Raw genomic sequence first — 21,945 nt, forward strand, 5'->3', positions numbered from 1 at the left:
TAAAATATGTTATTTACATATATACCCCTCTAAAATTGCCAAACTTTTTCCTGGATGCCCCTCAAACCTAACTAACTATTAATATTTCATTAATTTGACAATGAAAAGAAAAAGATATCCTTATTCTTATTTTTTATATATTCTTTTCAGTTAATAATATCTATGTCTTTTTATATTTTAAGTACAAATGATTTTACTTATAGTTGTCAAAAAGTATCCTAAAGTGTATCCATAAAAAAAAATATGGCTTTTAAATAATATACAGGCAAATATAAAATTTAAAAGGTAAAAGATTCTTAGGTTTTAGTAACGGCAAGATTAAACTTTTGAAACTAAATATGTTTTTTTTATATACTAAAAACATATCTTTTTATAATAAAATGTACATAATTTCAGTAAGAGATTCGGACAAAAACTCTTAAATTTTATTTTTACAAATGTTAAAAAAAAAGTCAATTTATTTATATCAAGATCATCTTTATTTGCATTAGGGAAGGATAGTCGGATTGGGGCATAATTAAATTTTCACTTCTCTCAATAAAAAATTTTTAAAAAAAACTCGTCAAACATGAGTTTTATCTACTCTAACAATAATTAGATTGTTGTATAATAATTCATCTTTAGATTGTAGCCCACCGAGTCGAACGTGTTGCCCTAACACCTCTCCAAGCAAACATTCTTATTGGAAGTGAAAATGGTTCTAAAAATAAAAAATAAAAAATAAAAAATAAAAATAAAAAATGTTTTTTTTTTTATTATTCATGAGCCCGAAGGCTAGATATGAGTTGGACAAAGGTCCAACCTTTCCTAGATACAGAGACACTTTAGGTTCCACCGAGCTTTTAGTTGTCTAATCTAGGCTTCAAGCCATATGCGTCGCCGAACAATTACTTCGAATCAAATGTTGCCGAGACCTGCTCCGAACTGTTGCGTTGCAAGTCTCGGCGTGTACAATGATTCATCTTTGGATTGTAGCCCACCAAGTCGGACCTGTTGGCCTAACACCTCTCTAAACAAACATTGTTATCGGATGCCGAAATGGTTCTAAAAATAAAAATAAAAAATAAAAACAAAAAATGGTTCACGGATTAGGGAAATGTGTCCATTTCTGCCCGAGCGGAGATTGGCTAAAATTCCTGCCTGTAGGAATTTCCCTCACTTACCGTACTCTCAACCATTCGTTGCCTGCCAGACAAAAGTCGAATATTTTTCAACAGATTCGAGCCAATCATGGGCGGCGACGTGTCCAGTTTGCATACGATCCTTTACCCTCTTCAAATTTGTCTGACGCCATCAAAGCCTATGAACCCAAGATCCGGTGTCCTTACGCCCACTCTCTTTCTGCCACGTCAGCTCTTCCCATCTCTTTTCTTAGTATCCTAAAAATGCCCCCCTTAGGACATTGTTATAACGTAGAATTTCCAGGGATAATTGTGTAATAAATGAGTGCGGGTATCTATTTAACGAAGCAATTTACAATTATACCCTTCCTCCCTCCCTCCCTCCCTCCCTCCCTCTTGACCACCTCCACGAGGAAGAGAGAGAAGAGAGATCGAAGCGCGAGCAGGAGAGAGAGAGAGAGAGAGAGAGAGAGAGAGAGAGAGAGAGAGAGGAGAGAGAAGGAGATCTCGATGCCTCCTCCTCGTCCCCCCAACCACGACTTCCAGGACTGGTGGAACCGCGAGCGCGACCGCCTCCTCTCCCCGCCGTACTCCGGCGGCGGCGGCGCCGCCGTTCCCGCCGTGGCTGTTGCTGCTGCTGACGATCCCCTCTCCTCCTCCTCCTCCTCCCCTGTCCACCCCCATCGCCGCCGCCGCCACCTCCTCCGCGTCATCCTCCTCCGACTCCACCGCGCAGCCTCCCTCCTCTCCTCCCTCCCCCTCCTCCTCCTCTCCCTCCTCTCCACCGCCGTGCGCCGTCTCTCCTCCGCTCCTCTCTCGCCGGAACCCTCCCCCCGCCTATACCGCATCATCCGCCTCTTCCTCTTCCTTGCAGTCGTCCTCCTCGTCCTCGAACTCGCCGCCTACTCCCGCGGCTGGCACTTCTCCCCGCCCACCTATGCCTCCTCCGCCCATGCTCTCGAGCTCCTCTACGCTCAGTGGCTCTTCGTCCGCGCCAATTACCTTGCGCCACCTCTCCAGGCCATGGCAAATGTGTGCATAGCGCTCTTCTTGGTCCAGTCGATGGATCGGCTGGTGCTCATGGTTGGATGCATCTACATCAGGGCGAAGGGGATCCGGCCTGTGGCGAAGGCGAGCGATGTGGAGGAAGGGGAGGAGGAGTACCCGATGGTGCTGCTCCAGATCCCTATGTGCAACGAAAGAGAGGTAAGCAGATGTAGGTCCTCTCCTGTTCCTGATGCCCTGCTTTTGCTAGGATTGATAAATTTTGGCTGATTTGGGTAGGAAAGATGAGATCTTTATCTATATTTACTTACATTTCTCTTGAAGCATGATCTGGGACAGCTTAGTGCGAACACATTCAGTTAAAGTCGACACAATTAACTCGATTCTTGCCAAACAGACTTTGTTAACTTTGTGTGATTCCCCCTTTTCTTGCTTTATTCTGCAACTAGATCCCATCTCATGAAAAATTAATTCTAGTTAGGATTTGTGATGGTTCTATATCGTAGTCTACTTTCAGTTTCATTTATGTAGTTGTCTAAGAGCACTACAATTGCACAACTTGTAAAGCTAGCAAAACTATTATGCAGAACAACCATCGGTTCACATATAAAAGAAAGGGTAAACACCAGAAAGTTGCAATCCGAACTTAGTAGCGAAATAAACATATTTAAGTCATAGCATTCCCAGGATACAAGGTTTGCATAAATAAAGAATTCTCTGATGGTTGGACTTATGGCTGTATCTATCTCTTGCCTAATTCAAATCATAGCAGTCCTTATCATGTAACTTTTGTCCTTATTTCCCATCAACCATTTAAATGCACTACTTTTAAGTCCATGTTTGTTGGCTATTCTTGTAAAGAGAAGATACACAATTGTTGCTTCCATTGAACAAGATATCTTTGTATACTTTTTAAAATCTTAATTTAGGCCAAGCTTATATTTCGTGAAATGATAATATTACTCTGCAATGCATCCTTTCTTGCTAGAGATTTTAAATGCTTTGTCGTCAAACTGTTTAAGAATATATTTCACATCTGATGTGAAAAGCTGATATTTCTTCAAACGACACTTCTCTGACATTTTTTTTTAAATCTTGGTTTACAATAATCCTATTGCTTTCACAAAAATCATAGCTACCCACCTGTCTCACATCATGAGCAATCCTTTTTTTTTTCTCTTCTTTTTGGCATCTTTGAAATTTTCTTGTCCCATGTTTCTAGTGTGTTTCTTTTTCCATTTTAACTTTCTTCTCCTCCTCATGACTGGAGCATGGCTAGAATAAAGAGAGAATGATACCTTTTGGTCGCATGTTCTCTTTGAAATTTCCATTTTTATCTAATACAATAGCTGATCATTTCATGTGCTCAATGGGGTATCAGGCTATCAGTCCCGTGACAATGTATGAAGACTAAAAGCTAGATCTGTAGCTGAAACAGGTTACTATAGTAAATGAATTGCAAGTAATGGCTTGAAATTTCGTCCGAAATTGAGACATTTTAGTGAAACATTTTGCGTTTCAGTCCTATTCGATCTAAAACCAGCCCGCAAAACTAGCTTCCAACCAAAACATTTGTAATACAACATTCTTTTTATGTTTGTTTTAAATTAAAAGCTAGATTTGTCTTGAATCCAACTTATACCTAACTCAATATCAATTACTTAAATGCTATTAAATTTTGTGTGATACATTGAAAAATATGATAAAGAAGACTATTATCAAAAGAAATTAGAAACCGATACAGTGGAACTAAAATTGAAACCTACCAATACTGACCAAAATGTTTGATTTTTGTAATCAAGTCAAAACCAAAACTGAAACTGAAATTTCAAACTATGATCGCAACATGACCCCATTGGTAGAATCAGTGTTTTAAGTTTATCCCTGAATTTAACTTCTATGAGTTATTCTTTAACTTGAATTATCTGCTTCTAGTACTTCTTTTCAATGTGGCCTTTTTTATCATGTAAATTTTCCACTTATGCATCTTTTGATTTATGGAAGTGCCATGGGGAAATTTCTAGCCATGATGTACAATGACTTTAGAGTATTGTACTTTCAGGCTTCCAAGTAGTAATTTTGATAGTGGCTCAAAGATTTCATTTTAACTAGTATAGGATATCTACATATTATATTGGTGGGACGTCTCCACTTGCATTTATAGTTTCAAGGTTTCTAGGCTTTTTATGTGATAAACCACTGCTTCATGGGAGACTGTAACAAGATCATAACTCAGAATACTGAGAACATTAGTAAGTTGGTATGAGGCAACAACAACAACAAAGCCTTTAGTTCCAACTTTTTGGTGTTGACTTTATGTATCCTTCTATAATTTGGTCTGAGAGTTTTGAGACTGATTATAGAAAATTCAACTGGAATTTTTGAGACTGATTTTAAAGAAAATTCAACTGGAATTTTTTTTATAGAAATACTTTATAGTTAGCAGAAAAAGAAGAAGTGATCTTTCTACATTAGATAAGACGGATTGTTCAATGTGAAGGGAGAATTAAGGGGATACTAAAGCATGATAAATGCAATAAAGTTCTTGTTCTCTGTAGTGTCTAATTATTATTTCTCCTTAAATTAAAGCCAAGGTTCTAACCTACAGTTAACAGCTGTAAGACAACCTGAATTACATGATGTGAAAATAATTTTAAGGTGATCTAGCTTGCATGAAGATATTAAGATGTGTAATTGTGCACTAGAAAAGGACAGGTAATGGTTATTAATCGACTAAGTCAAGGTTCCATCTCGGAATGAAATGCTGAACATTTAGAATTCCATTTTCAAATGCAACCTTAGTATGTTAAGAAAATATTTGGAGGGTGCTCTAGTAATTATGTTGTGTTTGGAAGTAGAATTCCTAGGATACTTTCTCCCAACTTGCTCCTTTCATTTTCAAAGGCGAACGATAACATTGGACTAAGGAATTGGAAAAAAAATTCCTGTTACATGCATCAAATGTTTCATTTTATCCTGTAAAATAGTTCCACCCATTTGGTGGAACTATTTATCCTAGGATAAAGGAACAAAACACCTTTTTACTTTTTCAAAATGCCAACTTTGCACATATATTACTCTTCTGAGAAAGGAGCTCTTTTGGAACAACTAATGGGCAAGCATGTAGCATTCTCTTGAGAGTAGTACTGCTATCTCCTTTGTTGCACTGTAGCAGTCTGCATTCCTGCTTAAGTCCATGGTTTCAGAACATAGTTCATAGACAAAATTATTGTAAATTATTTTGGTGGTATAAGGCACAACAAATGAGATTGAGAAGCATGACAATAGGTCTTTTACCCACCTATACTTTGTGATTTATGAGTTATGGGTGGGGCCCACCTAATCAATGTTTTTAATCAGATCAGTCCCTTTAGCTAGAGCCATTAGATCCTCAAATTAGTTCTCTTTAACTGCAGATTTTGCAAAACCTTTTGGTTGATACTTTCTTAAATAGACAAGTAGAAGAAGAGACATGGACATGTCCAAAATTTCACTCATAGAAGGTAGAACAGAGCAAAGCAGTAGTTATGATAGGATAATATATGTTTTCTGCTTATAGTTAATAGTATAATGGGAATGTCTAGATTATCTTGAACAAGTCCTTTATTCTATGAATTTCCTGCACCATTCTGACTCAGAGTTCCTAATTTTGTAAGTAACAGAAATAGGAAAGCCTCAAAATGTTAAGAAGGTAAAGTTTCAAATGGTGAAGTGGGTGCTAGAGAGGTTAATGTTGGTTAGGAATGAGTTCAACTAAGGAGACTCAGATGTTTCTCACTCTCCCTTATTGATTTTACTACAAGATATTATAGTAAATTGGTATGGAGATGTGTAATGATGATTTGAGGTCATGGTAAGGAAAAATCACACAAGTTAGTTGACAATTTGAATAAAGTGAGAGGAAGGATGTGGATGAGAGCCCATGTGGGAGTGAAGAAGAATGTAAATCTAGGTCTGTTGTCTGAAGATGGTTCCTAGTTATGCAGACCCTTTTAAATCTGCTTTTTTTTTCAGAAGCACGAACTGCGATATTTTCTATATAACTAGGTATTTATATTTGTCAATTTGACTGAATAATCTCTATGCTCTCTTCTTCCTCCTTTAGAAAGGACTCATGTCCCTTAATTACAACCTAATTAATTGATCTTACTTACTAAAGCACCTCCAAACAAGCAAGGTAATAGCAATAGTTTCCTTCCCAAAGCTATACAACAGATATTGTAATATATACAACTAATTGATATCGGTGGCTCCCCATAAGGTAGAAACCCTAGAGAGATGAGTTGGCGGTGTTTGAGTTGGCAGTGCACACGCCTACCACACTGATAGCCCCCCCTTAAATTGATGTTGGTCGATCAAGAAGCATCAATTTGCCAACAAGAAACTGATGGTGCTGCTGGATTGTGGCCCTGGGGAACACATCTGCTATTTGAAGATTTGTGAAAATGTGGGAGAGAAAATACCCAAGTATCAACAGCTTTCTGAATAGAATAATAATTCACCGCAATATGCTCGGTACGCTCATGAAATAGCCCTGCCGACATTGCACAATACTCTGACTCAATGAAAGATTTGGAAACACGATCTTGCTTCTTACTTTTCCAAGAGGTTAAAGAATTTCAAAGAAATATGCACCAACTAGTGGCAGAAGAACAAGTATCAGGACATCTTGCCCAATCGGCATCACTAAATGCAACAAGATGAAGAGGAGAACTAGCATGAAAGAACAAGCCATGATGCAAAGAACCTTGAGACATCAAATGATACGATGAACCATAGTTCGAAGGATTACGAAGCTGATCCCAATCCCTCAATTCATCGGGATCGGGTGGGATCGGCCAATCCCAATCCAGATTTCCTCCTCTCTTTCTCCCTTTCACTATTACTCTTTTTCTCTCCCTACGATAATAGTTATTGCTTCTCCATGCAGAAATTCAGCTCTAGTAAACTCCACCGACGTAGATCCAATTCCAGCGACTTCAGTTATGTGAATTTTCTATTTTATTTATTTTTTCTCTCTCTTCTCTTATTTCTTCATTGCAGTTTTTTTTCTTCTCTCCTTCACTATGACAGAATTTTTTATTTTTTTTATTTTCATTTCTTTCACTCTCTCCTCCTTTTTCATTGCAATAGTTATGAGTAGGTTTTTTTTAGTTTTTAGATTTCATATATGAGTAATTACTATTTTCTTATTTTTGTTAGTTTATAAAGAAAATTAGAAATTTTCATGTATTTTTAAATAATGTTTAGAATTTTATGCAATTAAAAATAGTTTGATTTAATCCTGATATATATCGTTTTTTTGGAGAACCAGTCTCCATCCCAATCCCGATTTTTTGAACCTTGCGATGATCAACTGCCAAATGAAGATGTTGAGGAGACTACATGAAGTAACTAATGTCACGATCCGAAATAGAAATCATGACCGGCCATGTATCTCAATATGCTTGAGATACACGAAGCCTTAATAATACTTTCTACGAGTACGATGGCAAATAAATAAATAAAATGAAAATCTGCTTTATTTAATTTATAACTAATTGCAATAAATATAAAACAATGTTATTGTTTTTGAGTCTCTAACGAAATATATAAATCTTCTAATCTAAAGCATAAAATTCAAAAAAGCGGAAAAGTAAATAGGTGAATTCTAAGTGGAGATGGAGTTCGAGTACATATCGCTTAGTCGCCCGGCTGACTATTACCTGAGATAGATAAAATACAAAAAAAAGAATCCATGAGCCAACAACTATAGCTCAATAAGTGGAATCCACTCGAAAACCAAATAAATTCTAAATTATATTAATGTTGAATAAGATTAACTAAAAGCAACAATATCCATAACAATTTGCAATAAGCATGCTCTTTAAAATAATAAAAATGATAACCATAAAGAGTCAAAACTTATAACCTTGCATAGTTTCAACGTATTAACATCTTTTCAATATTTATACTGTCATATGTCTCAATGGGTCTAAACCCTGTAGATCCACATCAATTAGAAGTCACCTCGAGATGATGCTCGGGGCTTTTCTTTATAGCTGATCCAGTTAGGGTCATCAAATGGTATCACTATGTGATCAACACATTTGTCTTTTCCACTAACCGTTGAGGGAAATTAGAGTTACCTAGAAATTTCTCATTCATCATAGGACTATTCCCTAATCCCGTCAGAGTCACCTAAGAAAGTCACCGCAGTGATCTGATTTAGGACTTTCCCCTGAACTTCCAGATAGACTTGAGTCACTACGGAAAATCGCAAGCGATTTATACTGGGACTGTTCTCTAAGTCATACCAATACTAGTCTCGTTTTTCTTTTCACTAATTTTAATATTTGCATAAAATATGGTGATGCACTGAGTATAATGATTAAATGCACACAGAAAATGTAACAATTAAATTTTTGCACGTACGGATGAAATAATAATTTTGCATACAGAAAATTTATATGGTCCGATAAAGGTACGAAATATAATAAAATAAATATGTGAGTGAATCCACTCACTTGAATCTAGGCAAGACAACCGAAATCTCAAATCTCTAGCTCACTTACTAAAAGTCACCACCTTTAATAATAAAATTTTCAATTTGAATAATATCAATATTTCTAAAATTTAAAAAAAAACTAAAAAAAACTAAAATGGGTTTAATTACCCATTGGATTGGGCTGAGCTACTTCTAGCCCGACCCATTCCAAACATGGAACTAATCGTGTTGGGCCAAGGCCCAGCTAAGAAAATGGATTGGGCTGCGGTTTAGCCCGCAGCCCATCCAATTTAATTGGTTTGGGTCGGGTTTGTGGATCCGAAATCCAAACTCGAACCCGAACCCGAACCCGAATTCAAAAGAAAAAGGGGTTGGCTCGGGTTAAACTCAAGCCCAACCAACCCTTTTTTCTCCCTTCTCGCGTCCGACGCGAGGAAGGGAAGAATCGAGAGAGTGGCCGCCGGTGACTCTGCCGGCGGCAGGTCACAACTGGCTCCCTCTCCCTCTCTCTCTCTCTCTCTCTCTCTCTCTCTCTCTCTCTCTCTCTCTCTTTCGATACTTAGTCGTCCTCACGAGGTGGAGAACCCACCATCGACGGCCGATGCCGAGGCCAACGTCGATTGGAGCCACGAGGGCTCCCTAGAAGATATCACCGACACCGGGCTTAGAGCACGAAGCTTCCAGTGACGATGCGGTTGCAACCCGAAGCCGCCGGTCGGCCTGATTTGCCGATGAAGCCGAGAAACCCAAATTTAGGTATTTTCACTATACTCTATTAATCTTTAATTAAATTTGAGGGGTGGGAGAAGGCTTACCAAGGAGTCACGTGGTGGTCTCCGTTGGCTCTGGCGGCGCTCCGGCAGGTTGATTCCACGGCGTGACTCCGTCGGTGAGGAAGAAGAAGGCGAAAGAGGGGAGGAAGAAAAGAGAGAAGGAGCTGAGGTGATTAAGTAGAGAGAGAAAAAAAATTTAAGGTTTAATTTATAGATTAAAAGAGGATCAAATCTAATCCGATTCGGATTAGATGAAATCCTTTTCTGCACCTCGTCGCGTGCCGGAGAGGGAAAGGGGAGGGGCTACACGTGCAGAGCACGTGCACCCTCCTCTCTCAACCCCTAAATTTTTTTTTTTCTGGTTCTTACAACTAACTTATTGGACAACAAATGAGATATCATGCCGTGTAATCGTGAGGTAATTTAAGCCGCCAACTAACTGCTGAAATAATGTAGGATCAGAACCGTACTTAACATTCACTTCCATAGGAGTATCCATAAAGGAAGAGTCCTGCAGACCAACTAAGGCAATCAAGTCATATGTGTGTTTGTGTTGATGTAAGAAGACACCTAATGGATTAGTATGAACTTCTAATCCTAAGAAGTATTGAAGAGGACCAAGATCTTTCATTTGAAAAGAATCATAAAGGTTGTGCTTAAGGTGAGTAATTAGCAAAGAATCAATCTTGGTAATAACAATATCATCGACATAAACAAGAAGGACCACACTAGAGGATGTCTTTCAAAGAAATAAAGAAGAGTCATATTGGCTTTGCACATAAGAGAAACAAACAAAGTAGATCGAAATTTCTCTGGGAGCCTGTTTCAATCCATACAGAGACTGCTTCAACTTACACACGACTGAAGTAGATGAAGGAGATAAGCCAGATAGAGGTGTCATGTAAATATCCTCCTAGAGTTCACCATGACAAATGGCATTTTTGACATCCATTTAATAAAGTAGCCAACCTTGTGAGGCAACAATCACTATAACTATATGCACAATAGTTATTTTGGCTACAGGAGCAAATGTTTTCTCATAGTCCACCCCATACTCCTGTCAGTTATCAAGAGCAACCAAACGTGCCTTATAGCGATCCACATACCCATTTGGACGAAGTCTAATTGAATAGACCCATTTACTCCCAATAAGCTTAACATTAGTTGGACAAAGAACAATGTCTCTTGTGTGATTCTCTTAAAGGGTTTGAAGTTCATCCTACATAGCTTTTTGCCTACCCTCATGCTTAATTCCCTGTGGGTAACATGTGGGAATGGAAATAGTGGACAAGGTCACAGTAAGGAGGTACAGAGAAACCATACCGAGCAGGAGGATGTGAAATATAGTCAGATCGTCTAAGAGGAGGTGAAATAGGAGCAAATACCATATTAGACTCAGCAAGGTGTGCAGTTAGTTGGCATCGTTCATACACAAATCTAGGCTTAAACCACTAAAGAAGAGAGATCAGATTATCAAAACTAGAAAGAATAGGAATGACATGAGAGGATGTAATATGACAAGAAAGAAATACTGGTTCTCAAAGAAAACAACATTACAAGAAATATGAAGTTTGTTAAATCGTAGAGCAAAACCTTTTTGAGACACTATAACCCATTAAGGCGCAATAAATAGACTAGTAGAGAGAGTTTATGGCGTTCATGAGAGGGCAAGTGAACGAAACAAACACATCTAAAAGTATGCAAATTATGATAACTAGGATGTTGTTTGTGCAGACAAAAATATGAAGAGCAAGGTTTAACACTTGAGAGGGCAGTTTATTGATTAAATAAACTATAGGAGATAAAACCTCAACCCAAAATTTAGATGGAACAAAATATTTAAGTAATAATTTCCGAAAAACATCTAGAAGATGATGATTCTTCCTTACAACAAGATTGTTTTGCTATGGCATATAAGGTCAAGAACATTGGGAAATAGTACCTTTATGGCGTGAAAAACCATGAAACTCATTAGACATTCCCCACTATTATCATATCACAAGATCTTAATATTAGTGGAGAATTGAGTCTCAACATATGCCAAAAGGATTTGAAAATAGCAAAGACCTCAGATTCGGAATGAAAAGATTTACCCAGGTGTGCGAATTGTAATAATCAATGAACGTCACAAAAATACAAAATACTTCCCCAAACATCACTATGAATAATATCAAAACACTTCTCTGCACAATTATTTGTATCCGTTAAGTTAGAATGTGGTTTTAAATTTTACTATCTATTCAATATCCATATTTGAATTTATATCCGCACCAAAAATATCGATCCGGATATGAATTGAGTACTATCTGATCTGTTTTCACACCTAAGTCTCTTGCTTAAAGGATGCTTGCATGAATATGTTGTTTTTCCTTTGGTAACTCTCTAAAGCGAATATTGAGAGATGAAAGAGGATGACATTCATTAGATTGAAGCGACTAGCCTCAAATTCAGACCTTGATTTCATCAAAACTTGACCTCTCTTGCTATCTTCATGTACAACCTGAACAGCCAAGAGAGATGCAGATAATACCTTAGCATATACAATATTTGAACATTTTCCCCGTAAATTCTGAAATCTAGAAAAGTAATCTTGAAAAAAGAGATTGCCCCGTGTATAGCTAGTGATCTCATACTCCAACTGAAAAAGACTTGTTGTACTGTCCTGATTATATACTTCTTTTCAGTTATTCCCACATAGATTTGGCAGTCTTATAGGGCTGCATATTAAGAACAAGAAGTGGGTCAATAGACCCCAATATCCATGCCATCGCTTGTGCATCTTTGACCTTCCATTGAGCTAACTTTTTAGGATCAGTAGGAGCAGAATCACTACCATCCACATGAACCCACAATTTCTTTCCGATTACAAATAATTGGAATTGAATTTCCCAGGCAGAATAGTTCTTTCCGCAAAACGAATACTAAAGGAGTCATTATTGCTTGTAGCTATGGAGATCTCCCAAAACCAAAGAAGCAACAGCCACCCAAAATGCTAAATATCACCAGAAACCTGTCAACAATGAGCCAGAGAACTAAAGGACTGTGGAACTGAAACTCACAGAAAAAATTCAGAAAACAGGGAAAGCATGGAGAGGCTCTGATGTTATGTCAATTTAACTGAACAATCTCTATGCTCTCTTCTTCCTCCTTTAAAAAGGACTCACATCCCATGATTACAATTAATTAACTAATTTTACTAATTAAAGCACTTCCAAACAAGGAAGGTAATCACAATACTTTCCTTCTCAAAGCTATACAACAAATATGGTGATATATACAATTAATTGATATCGGTGGTTGCATCAAAGATTGCTACTATAAGGTAGAACTCCTAGAGAGATGAGTTGGCAGCCTACATGCCTATCACACTGACAATTTTATTGATCAGTTACTTCAGCTTGCAATAATATTCTATATGCGACTGTCCTTCAGAACTTTCAGTCTTCTTCTTTTAGAGTAGATTGCTAATTTGTATTGTAGTTGTAACAAAAGATTATTAGAAGATACAACTTATCTAAGCACAGAAAGAACTGGTTGAAATTGATAACTATTTTACCATAGTATATATAATGAAAGTTGCAGATGGATATTGCATTTGACGTTCTTATTATCTATAATAAGATGTCTTACTATCATTGTCTTTCATTTGATCGGTTCTTGTTCAACACTCCTTCACCACAATTTTTTTTTTTATTTTCTTTTCGTAAAGAACTTTAAAAGAATTTCTATGTTATAACTTCCTTCCAAAAATAGGCTGGGGAGATTTATTTATTATGGTCTGTTATGAAGTACTGGTACATTTCTTATCCTGTCCATAGAGATGTTCATTAACATCTGGTTTCATGAAATCTGTTTGTTATGTTCTTAATGTCTTTGGTACTGAATGTTTCTCAATGTCAATGCACCAGGTCTACCAACAGTCTATTGCAGCAGTTTGCATCCAGGACTGGCCAAGGGATAGAATGCTAGTTCAAGTTTTGGATGATTCTGATGATATGGATGTGCAGCTTCTTATAAAGGCAGAGGTGCTGAAATGGCAACAAAAGGGTGTCCGCATCTTGTATCGCCACCGACTTATCCGCACAGGCTATAAAGCAGGGAATCTGAAGTCCGCTATGAGCTGTGATTATGTGAAGGATTATGAATTTGTTGCAATCTTTGATGCTGATTTTCAGCCGACGCCTGATTTCTTGAAAAGGACGATCCCTCATTTTAAGGTAGCTCGTTTATTTGGTCACTGCTGTTAATCTACCCCTAGGCATCAGCACTCTTGTGCAGTCTATGTCCATTAAGCAAGTTTGGCTATTATGTTACTACATCTATTTATTTTCCAGGCAAGATATGAACAATTTCAGCGAGTCAATAAAGTTTAAACTATCAATAACTTTTTGTTTATGTTTCTTCTTCATCTAAATAGATTGCAGAGTATTTATAGTGATGGAGAGAACTTATTGTGATCCTTCCTAATATGCAATACTTTCAATTTTCAGGGGAATGATGATTTGGCACTGGTACAAACTAGATGGGCTTTTGTCAACAAGGATGAAAACCTCCTCACAAGGCTGCAAAACATAAACTTGTCATTCCATTTTGAGGTAGAACAGCAGGTGAATGGTATATTTATTAATTTCTTTGGTTTCAACGGTACAGCTGGGGTATGGAGGATAAAGGCACTCGAAGAGTCTGGTGGCTGGTTGGAGAGAACAACTGTAGAAGACATGGATATTGCTGTCCGTGCTCATCTTTGTGGATGGAAGTTCATATATCTTAACGACGTAAAGGTCTGGTATATGTTACCATACATTCAGTAACTAATTATCCTAGCCATCCATGTAGATGACTAAATCGTTTTTTGTAACTCCATGTTCAGTGTCTGTGTGAGCTTCCTGAATCCTATGAGGCCTATAAGAAACAGCAGCACCGATGGCATTCAGGTCCGATGCAGCTATTCCGCTTATGCTTCCTTGACATTCTTCGGTCAAAGGTGGACTTTCCATACTCGTCAAGTACATGAATAAAGTGTTGCGGTCATCTGCTTAAACATTTTGTACAAGTAGTAAGTGTGAATATCCATTTATGCTCATGACAAATTATTCTCTTTTGTGGTTTTAGGTGAATATCTTCAAGAAGGCCAATCTGATATTTCTTTTCTTCCTCTTACGAAAGCTGATCCTTCCGTTCTATTCTTTTACTCTGTTCTGCATCATCCTCCCGTTAACTATGTTTCTACCAGAAGCTCAATTGCCAGCTTGGGTTGTCTGCTATGTCCCTGGTATCATGTCTCTCGTGAACATCCTTCCAGCGCCAAAGTCATTTCCATTTATAGTCCCGTATCTTCTTTTCGAGAATACAATGTCAGTCACCAAATTTAACGCCATGATCTCTGGATTATTCAAATTCGGAAGTTCATATGAGTGGATAGTGACTAAGAAGTTGGGAAGGTCATCAGAAGCTGATTTGGTTTCCTTTGCTGAAAAGGATCCTGCACCCCAACTTGAGAGCAAAGGCCTTCACAGAGCCTCCTCTGAATCAGGCCTTGCCGAGTTGAACAAGCTGGAAATGACTAAGAAAGCTGGAAAGATCAAGAGAAATCGTCTCTACAGGAAGGAGCTTGCACTCGCTTTCATTCTATTAACTGCATCTGCAAGAAGCCTATTGACTGCTCAAGGGATTCATTTCTACTTCTTACTGTTTCAAGGCATAACTTTCCTTGTCGTTGGGCTTGATTTGATTGGAGAGCAGGTTAGCTGAGCTTTATAAATCATCTGCAAGTTATGTTCGCAAGGCTTCAGAAGATACCAATCCACCCAGACTCGGTATATGGTTACTGCGCTACAGGCGGCAGCAGTATGATATGATAATCACCTTGACAGAAAGAAGAGATTTCATTATCCTTTGCTTTCAGCCGTCTACTCATTAAATATGGATGATTATTATTAAGAAAACAAATGACCATTGATTTGAATAATCCGTGCTTGGATGTGGAATATTCTTTGGCAGCCCACGACATCAGAGGCGGCAAAATTCATTATATTTATTCTTTCTTGTGCTGTATGTTGTGTATTCATAGATAGATTTTTGTTCTTCTTTAAATATACTATATATTTTTTTTTTACTTTTTTTCGAGAATCAGTGTTGTATTTGAATAGTTATCTGATTAAAAAAAACTCATTGCTCTTGTGAGGGGCTGTAGTTACATTTTTGTTTTGGAGGTTAAGAGTCCAATCTGTTTCTATTATGTGGTAAACTTTTCTTCTTTCATGCTTTTGAGGTTTTATTCAGATCACTCTTTGCTGATTCTGCTCATAAATACTAATCTGTCAGTTTCTGTATTTAAATTGGGCCAGGAATATTACTATCACCAAAGAAACTAGGGGATATACAAGATCAAGAGGAAGTTGTAAATATTCTCTTGATTAGTCCATACTTGTATGCTACTAACCAGATTTTGCAAGGTAGAGTGGTTTATGGAGAAAGATGGTAGCTAGGGTTTAGAGGTTTGGAAGGGTTTTGATAAAACTGTAAATGCATGATAACAAAATAATTAAAACCAATATTCGTTCCACACCTCAAAATAACCTATGAGCTCTCCTATATATAGAAGTAGTAGGTCGGATCCACTTAGCTTTATTAGGCTTATATCCACTTTAATTTGAAATTAAAAATAATAAGCAAAATAACTAACTAGACTCGATTCTCTCGTAATTAGATCATAACATTGTACACTTACATGTAGATTAGTGCATATATAGCATATATACCTAAAAATCTTATATTTGCTAAGTATTTAGGATATGAATAAAAAATACATAAACAAAAAGAAATGCAAATGTATTAGGGGCATATTGAAATACAATATGAAAATTGTAGCTTAGAAAATGTAGCTTAACTAATTCATACTAAAGTTTTAACTAATCAAGCCAATAAACAAATATTGTTACTATAAAATAATATATAATCAAGATGAAAGCTATAGAAGTTTTTATAGTATATACTACTATATGCAATTAAAATCAGGAACAACACCAGGACAATCTCTTGGTAGGTATTTATTCATAAATTCTTATGTAACTCGTACAAGTTGACTCAAGCCCTTACAAGATGAAAAGTATTATTAAAGATAATAAATCTCTGATGAAGACATTCAACAATATATTGTTTAACCACACAATTATATATGAATAATTAATTATTCTTTTTCTAGGATGGTATAGGGTATTTCTAGTCCATTTTGTTGAAGGATTATCTCAAGCATTATTACTCATGAGGCTTTCTTAATTTTGTTCTTTTTATTTTTTGCCCAATTATATGAGAATGTGTTTATATAATTTATTCATGGGATAGAGTGCTTATAGTCTCACTCAATGATTATATAGTACAAAATGTTTGTGGTCCCATATTATTTTATTCAATTGTTATGTTTATAAAGTATTTGTGATTCCATGCTCTTATTATTTTACTATTAAATATGTATTATATTTATTTTAAATGCCATAGATGTTTGATCATTGTCATACACTAATATTTTACAATGAAGAAAAACTTATTGATAGATCGAATGTAACCTACATAAATGGATAAGTTACATAATATATAGTTTATCAAGATATATATCATATATGGAGGCCATAAAGTTACTTATTTTTCTCCTATCCAGTTACTCTTAACTTACGGAAACTATTGAGGGTTAATTTTGGTGTTAATCTCAATTTTTGGAATAAGTGGGTTAATAGTTTCTAGCTCTTCGAAGATGACAATCCCAATACTTAAGATTAAGCATTAAATGAGAACTCTTATTGCGGTTACTTTGACAAATATGAAAATATTGTAATAAAGTAGTTTTTAAAACTGAGCGAGAAGAAATTAAATAAGTTTGGAGGTGTTTTATTTTATTAACTAATAAATAGTTTCAAAATATTTTTATTGTATCCGCACTCTAGTTTCCTAGTTCGTTGAGAGCCTCCTTCCCCAAAATAGATTAAGGTCGATTTAGATGGATACTTTGTGAATCGATTAGAGTTTTTTCTTTTTTTGGGGGGGGGGGGGGGGGGAGGGGCTGTGATCAGACTGGCTAACTATTGTCCTATTTATGCAAGGGTCATATGTGATAAGTATGGATCGGTTCTGATAACTAAAGTTGTTGCTATGCGGGAGGCTCTCTTATTTTTTAAAGATAAGAATTTTACCAATATTTCTTCGAGTTTGACTCTCTTCTCCTAATCAACATCATCAAGGGTATTTTCTTCAGCCCCATGGTCGATGAAATCCATCACAAATAATATCTTAATTTTAACTAACAATTATCATAATTATAAAGTTAACCATATCTTTTGTGAGGCTAACTTCGCTGTTGATTGGCTCGCCAACATGGATAGATTTTTAAGTTATGGCTATACATGAGATGGTAGCTTTCCTACTAAATTAATGTCTATTTTGGTCTTCGACTTTAATGGAGCCTTTTGTAACCGTGGCTAATTTATAAAATTATCCTTTTAAAAAAAATGAATCTAGAATGCCCATTAAATTCCGAAGTATAACCTTTCTAGATATGAATTAAATACTAATTTATAAGAGATCAATATGAAAAATTGGTGTTAAATAAGAGGATGTCTACATTAATATGCCACATCTAAATAACGACAGGATACTTCATGAGTCAATTAATACATAAATTAATGCAATCACAAATGATAATATTAATGTTACTAATAGGCATAGTGGATGAAATGACAATATAATAAGGACTAGTGAAGAGATATTGTTAAAGGTTGTAAGGACAACTTAGGATAAAACCAATATTAATAATAAACATATATAAGATGAGGATGCATCTATTGAAGCTACTGAAGTTATACGTGCTAAAAAATTTAAATCTTAAGGATGAAGTTGTTAAAAATTAAACTCCGAAGATGAACACGAAGCTGAAAAGAGATATAAAAATTGATTGATTATTATTTAAGTAGCATTGATAGAAAATATGACACTTATAATTTCGATTACACTAATACTAATTCTACAGAAGATGAAGATTATAATTAATATGACATAGTTTACTGAGAAAGTTAAGAGGAGAGAGAATGATAATTCTTCTAAGCAAAATTTTGATGATGATAATATTTTTGACAGTAGTGAAAATGATCCACATCTATTATCTAGGGAAGAGAAAATGTCTGATCTTTTTTATTTTTTTTATTTAAAGGTGAGAACTTTAATAAATCTATGTTAGTTATTAGGATAATTTATTTTTTCAAATATGCAATGTTTTATGTTATTACTTAAAGAGTTCCACATTAGAAAAACTATCTATATAAGTTTCTAAAGAATGAATCTTCTAGAGTTACATTCGTTTGTCCAAATAAATTTTTTTGGCTTAGACTTCTTACATCTCTAATAAGAAGGACTTAATCTTTTCAGTTTAAGAGTTTATAAGAGCCCTACTCATATAAAAAAGTTTACACTTAAAACCCAATTCAAATAGTTAGACAAATTTATAAAGCAATTAATGGACAACACTAATAAAAAAAATAAAGACTATGAATTGAGCGATGAGAAGATGTTGAATGTTGAATATTTATAATATACAAGTTATAGAGCAAAAATGAGAGCTATAGACGCAATTGATATTAGTCATAAATAGTAATATTGTTATGGGATTATTATGAAATGATCAGGAGACAATTTTTAGAAGCAACCCTACTATAGGTAAAAAGACTTGCTATTAATAAACCACTAGTATTGAAAAATTGCTAATATATATGTTGCATAGTCCAAATAATTTCTTAATAGATGTATGACCATCTAAAAAGTCATAGTGGATAATAGCTTAATTCGGTAAAAATCGATAGAAATAATTAAACGTATTCATTGACTATTTAGATATAAAGATCATGTAAAGATAGCTAGAGTTGATTTCTAGATCTCATTTAAATAATTGAAAGATTAGAGAAAACTGGTTGGGTATTTATTAATTTCATAAAAAATATACAAATATTTGAGCAACTCATGCTTGGGGTAGAATAGAAGTAATGTTTAGGCACATATATACAAAATTTTTTAAATTATTCAAAAAAAAGGTATAAAAATATCATGTGAGTAGTTGTAGGAGTTTAGACCATTCATGAATTTTAAACAATTTTGGATTTATTCAAGTTATTGAATGAAGAAGTTTATATTTGGTTAATGAATATAATTCTATTTGTTAAGGTAAGAGTAGACACCAAGTGTGATAGAATTGTAAACAACATGTATGAGTGGGGTATTTAATATGCACTTAAATAATTATATGAATAAATCAACTATTGTAATGATAAAGATGATAAAAATATAGTTGATAGATTAGGTACAATGAAATGATGTAACTTATTACTAATTTTAAACACAAAATATAATATAAGATTCAAAGAAAATAGAAAACGAGAAAAATAGAAACTAGAAAATGTGAGACTATATATACATAAAACTCTATCTTTAAAGTAAAAGTGATATTCAAGTACTTTTTTATTGATTTATAAGTCATCAAATATAGATACAAAATGTGAGACCTCATTAGGATATCATATTTTATATAGTTGTTTGTAATATTTATTGACTAAAGACAATTAGAAAATTTTATTACTAATTACTACCATGCTAAAACTTTTGTTAAGGCTTACAAGCATATGATGTACCTTATTTTTAATTAGTCAGAATTGGTCCATATAATTTTTAATCTAATCAAACTTCCACATTACAGAAAACGAGGTCATCTCCTGTCTCGATTGAGCCGCACTTAGCTGGATGTAACTAAGAGGGTAATAGAGAATGTCATGACCCCATGTTGGACTTAGTACGACCAAAAGAATTATGCCCATATTACTCTTTGGTCATTATTTTTATTTTCTTACGTTGTAATATATAACTTTATGTTGTTGGTTGGGGATTTTTCTCATAATTTTAGAGATTTGTAGAACTATACATATGTCGGGATCGCAAACTTTAAATCTTTTGCGCTTGTGAAACTTCAAGGCTGTGCTTTTTGTTGTATGATATTTGTGCCATAGAGCTTAATATTTTAATTTTTTGTTAGAAAATTTACTTATATAACCAAGTGTGGAGCTTGTGTTAAATGACCACCTTCCTACTTTTTCTCTTAATTTGTGTATCAAGCTGACTTAATAAATGAATAAATTATTATATTATATTTGTATCCTAAAACTTGATATCTTAATTCTTTTTATTTGGATGTTTTACATATATAACTAAGTGTAGAGCTTATGTCAAAAGGCTATAGTCTTTTTTTTTCCTTAATTAGTGTATCAAGCTGATTCAATAAATAAATAAAATCTCTATATATAGATTTTCTTTAAAAAAAGCTTTAAAAATTGTTTAGACTTAAACTCAAACTTTAAGAGTAATTTGCACATCTATTTTTCGCTAAGATATAGAGCTATTAGAGCAACTCCAATCGGGCTCTAAAACTAGCTTCAAATTTGGAGCTAGCAATAGTATTTGGAGCCCCACCATGAAAATGGAACCCGGCACCATTTGTCATTTCAACTATTTGAAAATATTAAAATTGCCCAATAATTATTACGTTCAATAATTTTAATTTCATTTGTATCCTATATTAAATAATTTAGTTAGTTAAACTGAGTATATAATTAATTTTACTAATCGGTTTTTAACAAAAATAATATCATTGGAAAGGTCTTATCGAGACTTTTAAAATGAGTATAATATTAAATTTTTTTGAGTTAATTTAAATTTTAAATTTTTTATTATTTATAAAAATAAGTCTAATAAATTATGTGTCCTAAAATATAATTACTCAAAATTATTTCCCAATGTAATTTTGATATTTTTAGTTAATGACATGTAATGCTTATTTCAATGTTTATTTCGTGTAATACAATTTCGATGTGTTTAATTAAAATATTAGTAATTTAAAATTACTTCTGAAACTATTGAATATTAGTCTTCTTTTAAAGATCTCGATGAGAGTTTTCTAACCAATTTTTTGTATTAAAATATAATAACGCTAAGATGACCTATTAAGTAATTTAAAATAACTAATATAGTAATATATATTATATTATTATTTTAATAAATATGGAGCACGGTATGTTGAAGTGTATCAGGCTCTTGCTCCATTTTTCACTCCATATTTAGAGCGGCTCCAAATATGGAGCCATGGTCGGAGATACTGCAATTAGTGAGTATAACTATGAATGCAATCCATGCCATTCAAAAATATAATATATGGGCTTTTTTCCCTTTCTACCATGCACATCATAATTTTAGATCTAATAATGGTCAACTATTGACCAAGTGTTCCTCAAAATCAATCCCACTAAAATGCCTCTACCCGTCAAAAACCAGAGAATATACCGTTGTATTACATATGAACGGCCCAGATAAACCCCGGGATCCACATACGACAACTTTCCGCTCACCCGCGGGTAATCTTATCCTAAAATTTCAAATCCCAAATCCCACCTCTCCATTAAATCCAAAATACCAACACTAGCCAAAATGACGTTCATACCCTCCTCCCATTTCAAATCTTGCTCCTCTCCTTCTC

At 34.8% G+C, this 21,945-nt stretch overlaps 1 protein-coding gene across 1 annotated transcript; it reads left to right on the plus strand.

Moving 5' to 3' along the window:
• Nucleotides 1-1,515: 1,515 nt before the first annotated feature.
• Nucleotides 1,516-15,595, plus strand: LOC140772438 (probable xyloglucan glycosyltransferase 6). Its single transcript, XM_073114511.1, has 5 exons — nucleotides 1,516-2,327; nucleotides 13,295-13,603; nucleotides 13,877-14,167; nucleotides 14,257-14,370; nucleotides 14,499-15,595. Exons 1-5 carry the CDS (start codon nucleotides 1,632-1,634, stop codon nucleotides 15,135-15,137), a joined length of 2,049 nt encoding a protein of 682 aa, XP_072970612.1. The 5' UTR covers nucleotides 1,516-1,631; the 3' UTR covers nucleotides 15,138-15,595.
• Nucleotides 15,596-21,945: the final 6,350 nt, after the last annotated feature.

Source organism: Typha angustifolia, chromosome 12 (assembly GCF_048772165.1).
Source record: "Typha angustifolia cultivar Huaian chromosome 12, ASM4877216v1, whole genome shotgun sequence".
NCBI classification, from domain to species: Eukaryota; Viridiplantae; Streptophyta; class Magnoliopsida; order Poales; family Typhaceae; genus Typha; species Typha angustifolia.